This window comes from Coregonus lavaretus (assembly GCF_964263955.1).
Source record: "Coregonus lavaretus genome assembly, chromosome: 12".
NCBI lineage: Eukaryota > Metazoa > Chordata > Actinopteri > Salmoniformes > Salmonidae > Coregonus > Coregonus lavaretus.
This window is the reverse complement of record NC_139999.1, coordinates 3,531,645-3,550,851: the sequence shown is the minus strand read 5'-3', so window position 1 is coordinate 3,550,851 and position 19,207 is coordinate 3,531,645. Positions and strand designations below refer to the sequence as shown.

General features: G+C 46.8%; 1 protein-coding gene across 1 annotated transcript in view; it reads left to right on the top strand.

Annotated features, from left to right (window-relative positions):
* The window catches only part of LOC311138064 (transcription cofactor vestigial-like protein 4), a 62,247-nt gene that overhangs the window by 26,678 nt on the left and 16,362 nt on the right, over positions 1-19,207 (top strand). Inside the window, exons 3-4 of the mRNA XM_084172716.1 lie at positions 17,440-17,659; positions 17,789-17,903. Coding sequence (XP_084028842.1) covers positions 17,440-17,659; positions 17,789-17,903 — 335 coding nt within the window. The remainder of the gene's footprint in view (positions 1-17,439; positions 17,660-17,788; positions 17,904-19,207) is intronic.

The window sequence follows — 19,207 nt, the reverse complement described above, 5'->3', positions numbered from 1 at the left end:
TCATCAAAGGGCCTCGTAAGCTGTGCGTTATAAAAAAAAAAATAATACTAGTAATCATTTTTTAAAATAATTTATCCGCTTGAGGCCCCCCCATGTGCCACTTGAGGCCCCCCCCCCAACCCGCTGTCATGGGCTGCTCAGCTCAGCACACCCCCCCCCCCCCCCAACCCGCTGTCATGGGCTGCTCAGCTCAGCACTCCCCCCCCCCCCCCCAACCCGCTGTCATGGGCTGCTCAGCTCAGCTCAGCACTCCCCCCCCCCCAACCCGCTGTCATGGGCTGCTCAGCTCAGCACTCCCCCCCCCCCCCCCCCCCAACCCGCTGTCATGGGCTGCTCAGCTCAGCACTCTCTTTCTGTCTTGCTTCGGCAGGTTGGTTCAGCAGGCTGGTTCAAGGAAGCTTCAAAGTTGCAAAGGAAATGGGGAGGGGAGGGGAGGGGAGGGGGGGGGGGGGGGTTGTCTGGCCCCCGCCCTGCTTAATGCTTAATGAGGCCACATTCTTAACAAAAAAGGCCTCCAAAAAAGTTCAGTGCCTTCAGAAAGTATTCACCCCCCCTTGAATTTTTCCATATTTTGTTACAAAGTAGGATTTAAATTAAATGTGTCATTGTATTGTCAACAACTTACACAAAATACTCTGTCAAAGTGGAAGAAAAATTCTAACGTGTAATAAAAAAATCATGAAAGATAAAACACTAATATATACCTTGATTAGAAAAGTATTCAACCCCCTGAGTCAATACATGTTAGAATCACCTTTTGCTGCAATTACAACTGTGAGTCTTTCTGGGTAAGTGTCTAAAAGCTTTCCACACCTGGATTGTGCAACATTTTTCTCATTACTCACTCTGGCCTCTGCCTGGGGCCTCCAACTTGCTAAGTCCGCCCCTGCACACACACACACACACACGAAAGACAGAAAAGCCCCCATGTAAAACAACAGTGGAGTATAATTTAATCAGCCCTGCTTGCCTGGCCATGTTGGCTCTGCTGTTCAGTTGGCAGACGCTAGCGGAGTTCCCAGAGGAGTTACAGCACGGTACGGTCGAGAGATCTAAACGCAAACTCTGGTACACTGCTGCGCGGCATAACTCCACACGGCTCAACCAAGACTGCTGAAGTCATTGGAACACATACAGATGGGGACAACCTAATGCGAGACGCAAAAGCTTAAGCAAACTACGCGAATTTGGCGCAACGGAGTACGTGAATGGGATTTTACGTCACAAAAAATTCCTTGCGTTACGTAGTCCCGCCGACCAGAGAACGACCGATATGGAGGATTTTGTTTAGCTTGGCAGCCTATTTTGCATTTACCTAAATATAATCTTAGCAAATGTTACAAAAATAAATCAAAAGGTATTTTGATAACTACCCCGATTCTAGGCTATTTTGAAATGGTAAAAACAGCCCCAAGCTCCGTGAGCAAAAATGGACAGTCTATTTTTAGCTGATATGGGACCGAATACATTCAAGCAGCATATCAAACTGGGATAATGTTGTAGGTTACACTGGCAAGTACACATATTTGCCAGGGCACGTTACAGTGAGGGGGAAAAAAGTATTTGATCCCCTGTTGATTTTGTACGTTTGCCCACTGACAAAGAAATGATCAGTCTATAATTTTAACGGTAGGTTTATTTGAACAATGAGAGACAGAATAACAACAACAAAAATCCAGAAAAACGCATGTCAAAAATGTTATAAATTGATTTGCATTTTAATGAGGGAAATAAGTATTTGACCCCTCTGCAAAACATGACTTAGTACTTGGTGGAAAAACCCTTGTTGGCAATCACAGAGGTCAGACGTTTCTTGTAGTTGGCCACCAGGTTTGCACACATCTCAGGAGGGATTTTGTCCCACTCCTCTTTGCAGATCTTCTCCAAGTCATTAAGGTTTCGAGGCTGACGTTTGGCAACTCAAACCTTCAGCTCCCTCCACATATTTTCTATGGGATTAAGGTCTGGAGACTGGCTAGGCCACTCCAGGACCTTAATGTGCTTCTTCTTGAGCCACTCCTTTGTTGCCTTGGCCGTCTGACTCTGACAGGATAAGTAGCTTCCAGCCCACAGCCGTCTTGACTCTGACAGGATAAGTAGCCTCCAGCCCACAGCCGTCTTGACTCTGACAGGATAAGTAGCTTCCAGCCCACAGCCGTCTTGACTCTGACAGGATAAGTAGCCTCCAGCCCACAGCCGTCTTGACTCTGACAGGATAAGTAGCTTCCAGCCCACAGCCGTCTTGACTCTGACAGGATAAGTAGCTTCCAGCCCACAGCCGTCTTGACTCTGACAGGATAAGTAGCTTCCAGCCCACAGCCGTCTTGACTCTGACAGGATAAGTAGCTTCCAGCCCACAGCCGTCTTGACTCTGACAGGATAAGTAGCCTCCAGCCCACAGCCGTCTTGACTCTGACAGGATAAGTAGCTTCCAGCCCACAGCCGTCTTGACTCTGACAGGATAAGTAGCTTCCAGCCCACAGCCGTCTTGACTCTGACAGGATAAGTAGCCTCCAGCCCACAGCCGTCTTGACTCTGACAGGATAGGTAGCTTCCAGCCCACAGCCGTCTTGACTCTGACAGGATAAGTAGCCTCCAGCCCACAGCCGTCTTGACTCTGACAGGATAAGTAGCTTCCAGCCCACAGCCGTCTTGACTCTGACAGGATAAGTAGCCTCCAGCCCACAGCCGTCTTGACTCTGACAGGATAAGTAGCTTCCAGCCCACAGCCGTCTTGATTCTGACAGGATAAGTAGCTTCCAGCCCACAGCCGTCTTGACTCTGACAGGATAATGGCTCTTTGTTTTGAGAAAGAGAAATTGGCCCCCGCCTGTCGTCTGACCTAGAACTACAGTCAAGAACAGTGCAGTTTTTTTTACAAGTCTCCATTTGCAGTGGATATAGAAGCAAAACTGACTAGGGAGGAAAATAATACCATCGTTTTTTGTGACAAAAGTAACTTGTTTTCCTTTGTCCCTCGCCCTACCCCTATCCCCCAGGTCTGTCATTCATAGTACTGACTAGCACAGGGAGCGTGAGAGATAATATCTAGGTGCACCCAAGCATGAAGTGTCAATAACACACACACACACACACACACACACACACACACACACACAGAGACAAAGACACACACGTATGGCCAAAGTCAGTCTGCAGGTGCCCAGCCCACCACAAGGAGTCGCTAGAGCGCGATGAGCCTAGTAAAGCTCCCCTCCCCCCCGGCCAAACCCTCCTCTAACCCGGACGACGCTGGGCCAGTTGTGCGTCGCCCTATGGGACTCCCGGTCACGGCTGGATGTGACACATCCTGGGATCGAACCCGGGTCTGTAGTGACGCCTCAAGCACTGCGACGCAGTGCCTTAGACCGCTGCGCCACTCGGGAGGCCTGTTAAAATACATTCTGACAAAGAACCACACGGAAAACAGTCTCCGTTGAAGAAGGCGCTGCAGTGTATAGCAAAAATCTTACTGAAAACAGACTTCTGGACATCAAAGAGATCACTAACCTCGATTTGGATGAAAATGTATACTTCAGCGAGTCGGCAGCTCTGGGCGTTCTGCTTACTCCGAACCAGGCCTTGATCCCCGGGACTCGAAAGAGGAAGCGACGGCAAACGATTGCAGGCGAGGCGGCATCCTAACGAGACTACGTTGGCGAGCAAATAAACCGCCTCTACCCTCCGTTCTGTTGGCGAACGTACAGTCACTAGAGAACAAACTAGACGAGCTCCGTTGCAGACTATCCTATCAATGGGACCTGATGAACTGTAATATTCTGTGTTTCTCAGAGTCGTGGCTGACCAAGGACATAGATAATATACATCTGGCTGGTTTTTCTATGCATCGTCAGGACTGGAGGGCAGCCTCAGGTAAGATGAGGGGGGAGGGTTGTGTCTCTTTGTTAACAATAGCTGGTGAACGATCTCTAATGTTAAGGACGTCTTAAGTTTTTGCTCGCCTGAGTTGGAATACCCCATGATAAGCTGGAGACCGCTATTTTCCAAGATAGTTTTTCTTCTATACTGAACAAAAATAAAAACGCAACATACAATAATTTCAACGATTCTACTGAGTTACAGTTCATATAAGGAAATCAGTCAATTGAAAGAAATTAATTAGGCCCTAATCTATAGAATTCACATGACTGGGCAGGGGCTCAGCCATGGGTGGGCCTGGGAGGGCATAGGCCCACCCACTGGGGAGCCAGGCCCAGCCAATCAAAATGAGTTTTTCCCCACAAAAGGGCTTTATTACAGACAGAAATACTCCTCAGCTGTTTCATCAGCTGTTCGGGTGGCTGGTCTCAGACGATCCCGCAGGTGAAGAAGACTGATGTGAAGGTCCTGGGCTGGCGTGGTTAACCGTAGTCTGCGTTTGTGAGGCCGGTTGGATGTACTGCCAAATTATCTAAAATGACGTTGGAGGCGGCTTATGGTAGAGAAATGTACATTCAATTCTCTGGCAACAGCTCTGGTGGACATTCCTGCAGTCAGCATGCCAATTGCACGCTCCCTCAAAACTTGAGACATCTGTGGCATTGTGTTGGGTGACAAAACTGCACATTTTTTTAGTGGCCTTTGATTGTCCCCAGCACAAGGTGCACCTGTGTAATGATCATGCTGTTTAATCCGCTTCTTGATATGCCACACCTGTCAGGTGGATGGATTATCTTGGCAAATGAGAAATGCTCACTAACAGGGATGTAAACAAATTTGTGCACACTTTTTGTGCATATGGAACATTTCTGGGATATTTTATTTCAGCTCATGAAACATGGAACCAACACTTTACATGTTGCGTTTTATATTTTAGTTCAGTGTGGTTAATGTGAAAAAATTGAAGTTACACAATGTTGGAGACTGAACTGAATACAAGAGTTACGCTAGCTAGGATACTATTTAGAGGCAGCAAGAGTTACGCTAGCTAGGATACTATTTAGAGGCAGCACAGACCTAGAATGAAAGAAAACCCTGGAACATTTTCTCACAATGTTTCACTGCTGTTTGGTTTGAGAAGAAACCCCACAACTCTTGACGGGCTGGCTTTTATATTTCTGCTCTAACTCCATGAGTTAGTGGAACCTGTGTGTGTGTGTGTGTGTGTGTGTGTGTGTGTGACCTTGCCCCAGTCTCTCTGAGAGATACAGGAAACATCTGGGAAGGATCAGGCTGGAGGAGGGAGACACAACCACAGGTACACACACACACACACACACACACACACACACACACACACACACACACACACACACACACACACACGGAGTAGAGGGAAGTGCAACCACAGGTTATGAACATGGCTATTCTACCACACATATATCTAGAGAGACCAAACATGGCTTCCCTCCAAGTCTGTTTATAGAGAGACCAAACATGGCTTCCCTCCAAGTCTGTTTATAGAGAGACCAAACATGGCTTCCCTCCAGTCTGTTTATAGAGAGACCAAACATGGCTTCCCTCCAAGTCTGTTTATAGAGAGACCAAACATGGCTTCCCTCCAAGTCTGTTTATAGAGAGACCAAACATGGCTTCACTCCAAGTCTGTTTATAGAGAGACCAAACATGGCTTCCCTCCAAGTCTGTTTATAGAGAGACCAAACATGGCTTCCCTCCAAGTCTGTTTATAGAGAGACCAAACATGGCTTCCCTCCAAGTCTGTTTATAGAGAGACCAAACATGGCTTCCCTCCAAGTCTGTTTATAGAGAGACCAAACATGGCTTCCCTCCAAGTCTGTTTATAGAGAGACCAAACATGGCTTCCCTCCAAGTCTGTTTATAGAGAGACCAAACATGGCTTCCCTCCAAGTCTGTTTATAGAGAGACCAAACATGGCTTCCCTCCAAGTCTGTTTATAGAGTGACCAAACATGGCTTCCCTCCAAGTCTGTTTATAGAGAGACCAAACATGGCTTCCCTCCAAGTCTGTTTATAGAGAGACCAAACATGGCTTCCCTCCAGTCTGTTTATAGAGAGACCAAACATGGCTTCCCTCCAAGTCTGTTTATAGAGAGACCAAACATGGCTTCCCTCCAAGTCTGTTTATAGAGAGACCAAACATGGCTTCCCTCCAAGTCTGTTTATAGAGAGACCAAACATGGCTTCCCTCCAAGTCTGTTTATAGAGAGACCAAACATGGCTTCCCTCCAAGTCTGTTTATAGAGAGACCAAACATGGCTTCCCTCCAAGTCTGTTTATAGAGAGACCAAACATGGCTTCCCTCCAAGTCTGTTTATAGAGAGACCAAACATGGCTTCCCTCCAAGTCTGTTTATAGAGAGACCAAACATGGCTTCCCTCCAAGTCTGTTTATAGAGAGACCAAACATGGCTTCCCTCCAAGTCTGTTTATAGAGAGACCAAACATGGCTTCCCTCCAAGTCTGTTTATAGAGAGACCAAACATGGCTTCCCTCCAAGTCTGTTTATAGAGAGACCAAACATGGCTTCCCTCCAAGTCTGTTTATAGAGAGACCAAACATGGCTTCCCTCCAAGTCTGTTTATAGAGAGACCAAACATGGCTTCCCTCCAAGTCTGTTTATAGAGAGACCAAACATGGCTTCCCTCCAAGTCTGTTTATAGAGAGACCAAACATGGCTTCCCTCCAAGTCTGTTTATAGAGAGACCAAACATGGCTTCCCTCCAAGTCTGTTTATAGAGAGACCAAACATGGCTTCCCTCCAAGTCTGTTTATAGAGAGACCAAACATGGCTTCCCTCCAAGTCTGTTTATAGAGAGACCAAACATGGCTTCCCTCCAAGTCTGTTTATAGAGAGACCAAACATGGCTTCCCTCCAAGTCTGTTTATAGAGAGACCAAACATGGCTTCCCTCCAAGTCTGTTTATAGAGAGACCAAACATGGCTTCCCTCCAAGTCTGTTTATAGAGAGACCAAACATGGCTTCCCTCCAAGTCTGTTTATAGAGAGACCAAACATGGCTTCCCTCCAAGTCTGTTTATAGAGAGGCCAAACATGGCTTCCCTCCAAGTCTGTTTATAGAGAGACCAAACATGGCTTCCCTCCAGTCTGTTTATAGAGAGACCAAACATGGCTTCCCTCCAAGTCTGTTTATAGAGAGACCAAACATGGCTTCCCTCCAAGTCTGTTTATAGAGAGACCAAACATGGCTTCCCTCCAAGTCTGTTTATAGAGAGACCAAACATGGCTTCCCTCCAAGTCTGTTTATAGAGAGACCAAACATGGCTTCCCTCCAAGTCTGTTTATAGAGAGACCAAACATGGCTTCCCTCCAAGTCTGTTTATAGAGAGACCAAACATGGCTTCCCTCCAAGTCTGTTTATAGAGAGACCAAACATGGCTTCCCTCCAAGTCTGTTTATAGAGAGACCAAACATGGCTTCCCTCCAAGTCTGTTTATAGAGAGACCAAACATGGCTTCCCTCCAAGTCTGTTTCTAGAGAGACCAAACATGGCTTCCCTCCAAGTCTGTTTCTAGAGAGACCAAACATGGCTTCCCTCCAGTCTGTTTATAGAGAGACCAAACATGGCTTCCCTCCAAGTCTGTTTATAGAGAGACCAAACATGGCTTCCCTCCAAGTCTGTTTATAGAGAGACCAAACATGGCTTCCCTCCAAGTCTGTTTATAGAGAGACCAAACATGGCTTCCCTCCAAGTCTGTTTATAGAGAGACCAAACATGGCTTCCCTCCAAGTCTGTTTATAGAGAGACCAAACATGGCTTCCCTCCAGTCTGTTTATAGAGAGACCAAACATGGCTTCCCTCCAAGTCTGTTTATAGAGAGACCAAACATGGCTTCCCTCCAAGTCTGTTTATAGAGAGACCAAACATGGCTTCCCTCCAAGTCTGTTTATAGAGAGACCAAACATGGCTTCCCTCCAAGTCTGTTTATAGAGAGACCAAACATGGCTTCCCTCCAAGTCTGTTTATAGAGAGACCAAACATGGCTTCCCTCCAAGTCTGTTTATAGAGAGACCAAACATGGCTTCCCTCCAGTCTGTTTATAGAGAGACCAAACATGGCTTCCCTCCAAGTCTGTTTATAGAGAGACCAAACATGGCTTCCCTCCAAGTCTGTTTATAGAGAGACCAAACATGGCTTCCCTCCAAGTCTGTTTATAGAGAGACCAAACATGGCTTCCCTCCAAGTCTGTTTATAGAGAGACCAAACATGGCTTCCCTCCAAGTCTGTTTATAGAGAGACCAAACATGGCTTCCCTCCAGTCTGTTTATAGAGAGACCAAACATGGCTTCCCTCCAAGTCTGTTTATAGAGAGACCAAACATGGCTTCCCTCCAAGTCTGTTTATAGAGAGACCAAACATGGCTTCCCTCCAAGTCTGTTTATAGAGAGACCAAACATGGCTTCCCTCCAAGTCTGTTTATAGAGAGACCAAACATGGCTTCCCTCCAAGTCTGTTTATAGAGAGACCAAACATGGCTTCCCTCCAAGTCTGTTTAAAAAGAGCTGTGTGTGTGTGTTGGGAAAGGCAGAAGACATTTCCATTCTAACCAATGGACAATGAAGTTGTATTGTATATAACTGATGCTGGTTCCACAACAACAAACCAAGTACTTTTTTCAGACACTGGCAACCACAAACACCAAACTGGCAGAGTACTTAAAGAAGTAAAATGATGTTCACCAGGATGACTCCTCTAGCATAGCTTGGTTCCCAGCAGTCCTTTTCATGTAAACACACTGATGGTTCTTTGAACGGTGGGTTTCTGACGACTAGAGGTTTGAATAACTTTATAGATTAGACTTTAATCTCAATGGGTTGAAGCTGATTGAGCTTCTGACATTGATTTTATTCTAAGGTAGTTATGCATTAAATCAAATCTAATGAAAGGCAGTTACACTACCTACCTATGATATGCCAAAATGAATGCCTACTAAATGTATTGCCATCTGTGAATCATTTAAGAATGACTATATCCTGGTCCGTAACCAAACTGATTCATTCAGAGACGCTGATTTATTCAAGTGAACTAGAGCACTACAGAGTCCTGTTTGCAATGAAAATATCATATTGAATTGAATCATTCTGAAGAGGTTTTATATTGAATCATTGTTGTAGTATTTTATTTCTTTCAACAGCCCAGCCACGAGAGCGTAACACTTCTAAAATTGATGTTTGACATTCAATCATCTGAGTGAACAAACGTGAATTCATAAAATCAAACACTTTGCTGTTTGAGGGGCTCCCGAGTGGCGCAGTGGTCTAAGGCACTGCATCGCAGTGCAAACTGTGCCACTAGAGATCCTGGTTCGAATCCAGGCTCTGTCGCAGCCGGCCGCGACCGGGTTTCCTCTGACCCTCCGGGTTTCCTCTGACCCTCTGGGTTTCCTCTGGGTTTCCTCTGACCCTCTGGGTTTCCTCTGACCCTCCGGGTTTCCTCTGACCCTCTGGGTTTCCTCTGACCCTCTGTGTTTCCTCTGACCCTCCGGGTTTCCTCTGACCCTCTGGGTTTCCTCTGGGTTTCCTCTGACCCTCTGGGTTTCCTCTGACCCTCTGGGTTTCCTCTGACCCTCCGGGTTTCCTCTGACTTTCTGGAAAGTAGCTTGTTTGGCGTGCAGAATAGTAATTCTGTCTAAGCATAGTTATATTAACATATGGGTTAGTATTCTGTCTCAGCATAGTTATATTAACATATGGGTTAGTATTCTGTCTCAGCATTGGTACATTAACATATGGGTTAGTATTCTGTCTCAGCATTGGTACATTAACATATGGGTTAGTATTCTGTCTCAGCATAGTTATATTAACATATGGGTTAGTATTCTGTCCCAGCATAGTTACATTAACATATGGGTTAGTAGTCTGTCTCAACATAGTTATATTAACATATGGGTTAGTATTCCGTCTCGGCACAGTAACATTAACATATGGGTTAGTATTCTGTCCCAGCATAGTTATATTAACATATGGGTTAGTATTCTGTCTCAGCATAGTTATATTAACATATGGGTTAGTATTCTGTCCCAGCATAGTTATATTAACATATGGGTTAGTATTCTGTCTCAGCACAGTTATATTAACATATGGGTTAGTATTCTGTCTCAGCATAGTTATATTAACATATGGGTTAGTATTCTGTCTCACATTGGTACGTTAACATATGGGTTAGTATTCTGTCTCAGCATAGTTATATTAACATATGGGTTAGTATTCTGTCTCACATTGGTACGTTAACATATGGGTTAGTATTCTGTCCCAGCATAGTTATATTAACATATGGGTTAGTATTCTGTCTCACATTGGTACGTTAACATATGGGTTAGTATTCTGTCCCAGCATAGTTATATTAACATATGGGTTAGTATTCTGTCTCAGCATAGTTATATTAACATATGGGTTAGTATTCTGTCCCAGCATAGTTATATTAACATATGGGTTAGTATTCTGTCTCAGCATAGTTATATTAACATATGGGTTAGTATTCTGTCCCAGCATAGTTATATTAACATATGGGTTAGTATTCTGTCCCAGCATAGTTATATTAACATATGGGTTAGTATTCTGTCTCAGCATAGTTATATTAACATATGGGTTAGTATTCTGTCTCACATTGGTACATTAACTTACAGTGGGGAAAAATTGTATTTAGTCAGCCACCAATTGTGCAAGTTCTCCCACTTAAAAAGATGAGAGGCCTGTACTTTTCATCATAGGTACACGTCAACTATGACAGACAAATATATATTTTTTTTTCCAGAAAATCACCTTGTAGGATTTGTAATGAGTTTATTTGCAAATTATGGTGGAAAATAAGTATTTGGTCACCTACAAACAAGCAAGATTTCTGGCTCTCACAGACCTGTAACTTCTTCTTTAAGAGGCTCCTCTGTCCTCCACTCGTTACCTGTATTAATGGCACCTGTTTGAACTTGTTATCAGTATAAAAGACACCTGTCCACAACCTCAAACAGTCACACTCCAAACTCCACTATGGCCAAGACCAAAGAGCTGTCAAAGGACACCAGAAACAAAATTGTAGACCTGCACCAGGCTGGGAAGACTGAATCTGCAATAGGTAAGCAGCTTGGTTTGAAGAAATCAACTGTGAGAGCAATTATTAGGAAATGGAAGACATACAAGACCACTGATAATCTCCCTCGATCTGGGGCTCCACGCAAGATCTCACCCCGTGGGGTCAAAATGATCACAAGAACGGTGAGCAAAAATCCCAGAACCACACGGGGGGACCTAGTGAATGACCTGCAGAGAGCTGGGACCAAAGTAACAAAGCCTACCATCAGTAACACACTACGCCACCAGGGACTCAATCCTGCAGTGCCAGACGTGTCCCCCTGCTTAAGCCAGTACATGTCCAGGCCCGTCTGAAGTTTGCTAGAGTGCATTTGGATGATCCAGAAGAGGATTGGGAGAATGTCATATGGTCAGATGAAACCAAAATATAACTTTTTGGTAAAAACTCAACTCGTTGTGTTTGGAGGACAAAGAATGCTGAGTTGCATCCAAAGAACACCATACCTACTGTGAAGCATGGGGGTGGAAACATCATGCTTTGGGGCTGTTTTTCTGCAAAGGGACCAGGACGACTGATCCGTGTAAAGGAAAGAATGAATGGGGCCATGTATCGTGAGATTTTGAGTGAAAACCTCCTTCCATCAGCAAGGGCATTGAAGATTAAACATGGCTGGGTCTTTCAGCATGACAATGATCCCAAACACACCGCCCGGGCAACAAAGGAGTGGCTTCGTAAGAAGCATTTCAAGGTCCTGGAGTGGCCTAGCCAGTCTCCAGATCTCAACCCCATAGAAAATCTTTGGAGGGAGTTGAAAGTCCGTGTTGCCCAACGACAGCCCCAAAACATCACTGCTCTAGAGGAGATCTGCATGGAGGAATGGGCCAAAATACCAGCAACAGTGTGTGAAAACCTTGTGAAGACTTACAGAAAACGTTTGACCTGTGTCATTGCCAACAAAGGGTATATAACAAAGTATTGAGAAACTTTTGTTATTGACCAAATACTTATTTTCCACCATAATTTGCAAATAAATTCATTAAAAATCCTACAATGTGATTTTCTGGATATTTTTTTCTCATTTTGTCTGTCATAGTTGACGTGTACCTATGATGAAAATTACAGGCCTCTCTCATCTTTTTCAGTGGGAGAACTTGCACAATTGGTGGCTGACTAAATACTTTTTTTCCCCACTGTATGACGTCAGCTGTATTAGTTTGTTCGTGCGTCATGTAAGCCAATTGTAAAACATACTATACTATAGTTTTGTTACTGTTTCTAGTGTAATATGCTTTGTTTTGCACGTTGTTAGAGTAATGAAAGGAGTTGGCTAGCTGCTATTCACATGGTCATTATCTATCTGGTTTGGTGTCATGTCAGATACATGGTGACTTGGCACCTGCTTTATATTTATGCAACTTGAAAATGTACAGCTACAGAATGTCAATGTGAATTGAATGCTACATTTATATTATTTTCTGTATTTTGCAGTTTCACAACATAAACGTTTTCAATATATTCGTTCAAGAAAAGTCACGCCTTGGAAGTTTTATTGAAGACTGTTGTTAGCCATATGTCTAGTTTTGCATGGGAACACAATTCCAGGGCAGAATAAGGAAAACAATTTATTTAATCGATTTTAGAGTAAGGCTGTAACGTAACAAAATGTGGAAAAAGTCAAGGGTTCTGAATACTTTCTGAAGGCACTGTAACACAACACCCTGTATATAACCCAACGTCTAGTAAATCAAATAAATATCTAGGCTACACAACGTGCTGCTTTATCTAGTGAACAGATCATGCAGTCAGGGATCTTTAACTAGTGAACAGATCATGCAATCAGGGATCTTTTAGCTAGTGAACAGATCATGCAATCAGGGATCTTTTAGCTAGTGAACAGATCATGCAGTCAGGGATCTTTTAGCTAGTGAACAGATCATGCAGTCAGGGATCTTTTAGCTAGTGAACAGATCATGCAATCAGGGATCTTTTAGCTAGTGAACAGATCATGCAGTCAGGGATCTTTAGCTAGTGAACAGATCATGCAATCAGGGATCTTTTAGCTAGTGAACAGATCATGCAGTCAGGGATCTTTTAGCTAGTGAACAGATCATGCAGTCAGGGATCTTTTAGCTAGTGAACAGATCATGCAATCAGGGATCTTTTAGCTAGTGAACAGATCATGCAGTCAGGGATCTTTAGCTAGTGAACAGATCATGCAATCAGGGATCTTTTAGCTAGTGAACAGATCATGCAGTCAGGGATCTTTAGCTAGTGAACAGATCATGCAGTCAGGGATCTTTTAGCTAGTGAACAGATCATGCAGTCAGGGATCTTTAGCTAGTGAACAGATCATGCAGTCAGGGATCTTTAGCTAGTGAACAGATCATGCAGTCAGGGATCTTTAGCTAGTGAACAGATCATGCAGTCAGGGATCTTTAGCTAGTGAACAGATCATGCAGTCAGGGATCTTTAGCTAGTGAACAGATCATGCAGTCAGGGATCTTTAGCTAGTGAACAGATCATGCAGTCAGTTATCGACTACAGTAACATCTCTGTCTGTCTGAAATTAAAAGACAGATTAAGAAAAATATGAGATGTTTTATTGCGGCTTGGACAAGGCTAACTGAGGTGCTGTTTCTAATTAAGCAATAAGGCCAGAGGAGGTGTGGTATATGGCCAATATACCACGGCTAAGGGCTGTTCTTAAGCTCGACGCAATTCGGAGTGCCTGGATACAGCCCTTAGCCGTGGTATATTGGCCATATACCACAAACCCCTGAGGTGTCTTATTGCTATTATAAACAACGTAATTAGAGCAGTAAAAATAAATGTTTTGTCATAACCGTGGTATTCCACGGCTTTCAGCCAATCAGCATTCAGGGTTCGAACCACCCAGTTTATCTAGTGAAAAGACTCCTACAACCTACCTAGTGGACCCTCTGTATTACCTACCTAGTGGACCCTCTGTATTCCCTTCCTAGTGGACCCTCTGTATTCCCTTCCTAGTGGACCCTCTGTATTCCCTTCCTAGTGGACCCTCTGTATTCCCTTCCTAGTGGACCCTCTGTATTCCCTTCCTAGTGGACCCTCTGTATTCCCTTCCTAGTGGACCCTCTGTATTCCCTTCCCAGTGGACCCTCTGTATTCCCTTCCCAGTGGACCCTCTGTATTCCCTTCCTAGTGGACCCTCTGTATTCCCTTCCTAGTGGACCCTCTGTATTCCCTTCCTAGTGGACCCTCTGTATTCCCTTCCTAGTGGACCCTCTGTATTCCCTTCCCAGTGGACCCTCTGTATTCCCTTCCTAGTGGACCCTCTGTATTCCCTTCCTAGTGGACCCTCTGTATTCCCTTCCTAGTGGACCCTCTGTATTACCTTCCTAGTGGACCCTCTGTATTCCCTACCTAGTGGACCCTCTGTATTCCCTTCCTAGTGGACCCTCTGTATTCCCTTCCCAGTGGACCCTCTGTATTCCCTTCCCAGACAGTCTTTCTTGTGGGAGGATGCTGGGTTGGCTTCATGCTTCTTCGCAATGATTAAAGTTGGGCTAACCCCCCTAGAACCTCCCTATATCCCCAGCACCAGCCCCCCCTGTCTCCACCCCAGCACCAGACCTCCCTGTCTCCACCCCAGCCCCCCGTCTCCACCCCATACCTCCCTGTCTCCACCCCAGCACCAGCCCCCCCTGTCTCCACCCCAGACCTCCCTGTCTCCACCCCAGCACCAGCCCCCCCTGTCTCCACCCCAGACCTCCCTGTCTCCACCCCAGACCTCCCTGTCTCCACCCCAGCCCCCTCCCTGTCTCCACCCCAGCCCCCTCCCTGTCTCCACCCCAGCCCCTCCCTGTCTCCACCCCAGCCCCTCCCTGTCTCCACCCCAGCCCCCCGTCTCCACCCCATACCTCCCTGTCTCCACCCCAGCACCAGCCCCCCCTGTCTCCACCCCAGCACCAGCCCCCCCTGTCTCCACCCCAGCCCCTCCCTGTCTCCACCCCAGCCCCTCCCTGTCTCCACCCCAGACCTCCCTATCTCCACCCCAGCACCAGCCCCCCCTGTCTCCACCCCAGCCCTCCCTGTCTCCACCCCAGCACCAGCCCTCCCTGTCTCCACCCCAGACCTCCCTGTCTCCACCCCAGCCCCTCCCTGTCTCCACCCCAGCACCAGCCCCCCCTGTCTCCACCCCAGCCCTCCCTGTCTCCACCCCAGACCTCCCTGTCTCCACCCCAGCCCCTCCCTGTCTCCACCCCAGCCCTCCCTGTCTCCACCCCAGCCCCTCCCTGTCTCCACCCCAGCCCCTCCCTGTCTCCACCCCAGCCCCTCCCTGTCTCCACCCCAGCCCCTCCCTGTCTCCGCCCCTCCCTGTCTCCACCCCAGCCCCTCCCTGTCTCCACCCCAGCACCAGCCCCCCCTGTCTCCACCCCAGCCCCTCCCTGTCTCCACCCCAGCCCTCCCTGTCTCCACCCCAGCCCCTCCCTGTCTCCACCCCAGACCTCCCTGTCTCCACCCCAGCACCAGCCCCCCCTGTCTCCACCCCAGACCTCCCTGCTCCTTGGCTTGTACTGAAACACTGGGAAACACATACAGTACATACAGGTAACAGGAGAACCTACAGGTAACAGGAGTACATACAGGTAACAGGAGTACATACAGGTAACAGGAGTACATACAGGTAACAGGAGAACATACAGGTAACAGGAGAACCTACAGGTAACAGGAGTACATACAGGTAACAGGAGTACCTACAGGTAACAGGAGTACATACAGGTAACAGGAGAACATACAGGTAACAGGAGTACATACAGGTAACAGGAGAACATACAGGTAACAGGAGTACATACAGGTAACAGGAGAACCTACAGGTAACAGGAGTACATACAGGTAACAGGAGTACATACAGGTAACAGGTGTACATACAGGTAACAGGAGTACATACAGGTAACAGGAGAACATACAGGTAACAGGAGTACATACAGGTAACAGGAGTACATACAGGTAACAGGAGTACATACAGGTAACAGGAGAACATACAGGTAACAGGAGTACATACAGGTAACAGGAGTACATACAGGTAACAGGAGTACATACAGGTAACAGGAGAACATACAGGTAACAGGAGAACCTACAGGTAACAGGAGTACATACAGGTAACAGGAGTACATACAGGTAACAGGAGAACATACAGGTAACAGGACAACCTACAGGTAACAGGAGTACATACAGGTAACAGGAGTACATACAGGTAACAGGAGTACATACAGGTAACAGGAGAACATACAGGTAACAACCCTGAGAACAGTGGAGCTTTTCCCCCTTGGTACAAAGTAATGAGCTTTTGAAAACAATGTGCCTTGTGTCTTTTCTGTCAATCGGTGTCATCTTGTTTCAGAAGTCAGGAACAACATGACCTAGTGGCTCTGAAGAGAACTGAGACACTTTTAAGATGAATGATTTGCTGTTCTATTAGTAATTTAGTATGTCTATGTTAAGAGTGTGTTCTTAGCCCTGAAGGCAACTGTGTGTGTGTGTGTGTTCAACATACGTGTGGGTTCTCTGTGTGTGTGTGTGTGTGTGTGTGTACAGAATGTTCTCATTAAGCCCCTGTTGCACTCTGAGCAGAGCTGTCTGTGCACCTCTCTCTCTCTCTCTCTCTCTCTCTCTCTTCTTCCCTCCATGCCCAGCCCTGTGCAGACAGTATTAATAGCTGTGCTGCTTGGTGCCCGTGGCTGTAGCTGTTTTGTTTGACATCATGGCCCTCCTCCTCTCCCCCCTCCTCTCCCTCTACCCCCCCTCCTCCTCCTTTTCCCTCTCCCTCTCCCCCCCACCCCCTCTCCCCCCTCCTCCCCCTCCTCTCCCCCCACCCCCCCCACCGCCTCCTCTCCTCTCCCTCTACCCCCCCCTCCTCCTCATTTTCCCTCTCCCTTCCCCCCCCACCTCCTCCTCTCCCTCTCCCTCCTCCCTCCCTCTCCCCCCCTCCCTCCTCCCTCCCTCTCCCCCCCTCTCCCCTCCCCCCTCCTCCCTCCCTCTCCTCCCCCTCCTCTCCCCCCACCCCCCCACCGCCTCCTCTCCCTCTACCCCCCCCCTCCTCCTCCTTTTCCCTCTCCCCCCCACCTCATTTTACATTTACATTTACATTTACATGTACACCTCCTCCTCTCCCTCCCTCCCTCCCTCCCTCCTCCCTCCCCCCCCACCGCCTCCTCTCCCCCCTCCTCTCCCTCTACCCCCCCTCCTCCTCCTTTTCCCTCTCCCTCTCCTCTACCCCCCCACCTCCTCCTCTCCCTCCTCCCTCCCTCTCCCCTCTCCCTCCTCCCTCCCTCTCCCCTCCTCCCTCTCCCCCCCTCCCTCCTCCCTCCCTCTCCCCCCCCTCCCTCCCTCCCTCCCTCCCTCCTCCTCTCCTCCTCTCTCCAGTCTTGGAATGAAGCACAAGACCAGTTTCTTTTGGACAATAAAGTCATCTTGTATCTTCTTCTCTCAGCAGAGGCAAGCCTTCCAACGCTGACTTCCATAGTACCAAGGACCCTCGGGACCGTAGCCGCAGCCCCATGGTTCTCCATGGCAACCACCACCTGTACGCCCCCCACCACCACACGCCCAGCCTAGCCATGGACCAGCCTCTCGCCCTGACCAAAAATAACATGGATGCCGCCCGCACCTTTGTCATCTCACCCACCGTCAGCCCTGTGGAACGCCAGCAGGTAAGACTGGAGATGCGGGCAGCACACAACCGAATGAACACACTCTTTTCAGGGCTAAGAATATGCAGGTAGCAGTTGTCTTCAAACCCCATGCTAAGTCCTGAACATGTTGTCTTTGTGTTTGATTAGAATCGTCCGTCAGTGATAACGTGTGCTCCAGCCAACAACCGTAACTGTAACCTGTCTCACAACGGCTGTTCCAACATCCTCCCTAGCAACTACAGCAGGAGACCAGCCAGCAGCTGTAAGTAACATAATACATATTATACCATACTACTACACATAAACAACTACCATAGACCAGCCAGCAGCTAACTATATCAGACCAATAGACCAGCCAGCAGCTAACTATATCAGACCAATAGACCAGCCAGCAACTAACTATATCAGACCAATAGACCAGCCAGCAACTAACTATATCAGACCAATAGACCAGCTAACTATATCAGACCAATAGACCAGCTAACTATATCAGACCAATAGACCAGCTAGCAGCTAACTATATCAGACCAATAGACCAGCCAGCAACTAACTATATCAGACCAATAGACCAGCCAGCAACTAACTATATCAGACCAATAGACCAGCCAGCAACTAACTATATCAGACCAATAGACCAGCTAACTATATCAGACCAATAGACCAGCCAGCAGCTAACTATATCAGACCAATAGACCAGCTAGCAGCTAACTATATCAGACCAATAGACCAGCCAGCAGCTAACTATATCAGACCAATAGACCAGCCAGCAGCTAACTATATCAGACCAATAGACCAGCTAACTATATCAGACCAATAGACCAGCTAGCAGCTAACTATATCAGACCAATAGACCAGCCAGCAACTAACTATATCAGACCAATAGACCAGCCAGCAGCTAACTATATCAGACCAATAGACCAGCTAGCAGCTAACTATATCAGACCAATAGACCAGCCAGCAGCTAACTATATCAGACCAATAGACCAGCCAGCAACTAACTATATCAGACCAATAGACCAGCCAGCAACTAACTATATCAGACCAATAGACCAGCCAGCAACTAACTATATCAGACCAATAGACCAGCCAGCAGCTAACTATATCAGACCAATAGACCAGCCAGCAACTAACTATATCAGACCAATAGACCAGCCAGCAGCTAACTATATCAGACCAATAGACCAGCCAGCAACTAACTATATCAGACCAATAGACCAGCTAACTATATCAGACCAATAGACCAGCTAGCAGCTAACTATATCAGACCAATAGACCAGCCAGCAGCTAACTATATCAGACCAATAGACCAGCCAGCAACTAACTATATCAGACCAATAGACCAGCTAACTATATCAGACCAATAGACCAGCTAGCAGCTAACTATATCAGACCAATAGACCAGCCAGCAACTAACTATATCAGACCAATAGACCAGCTAACTATATCAGACCAATAGACCAGCTAGCAGCTAACTATATCAGACCAATAGACCAGCCAGCAGCTAACTATATCAGACCAATAGACCAGCCAGCAACTAACTATATCAGACCAATAGACCAGCCAGCA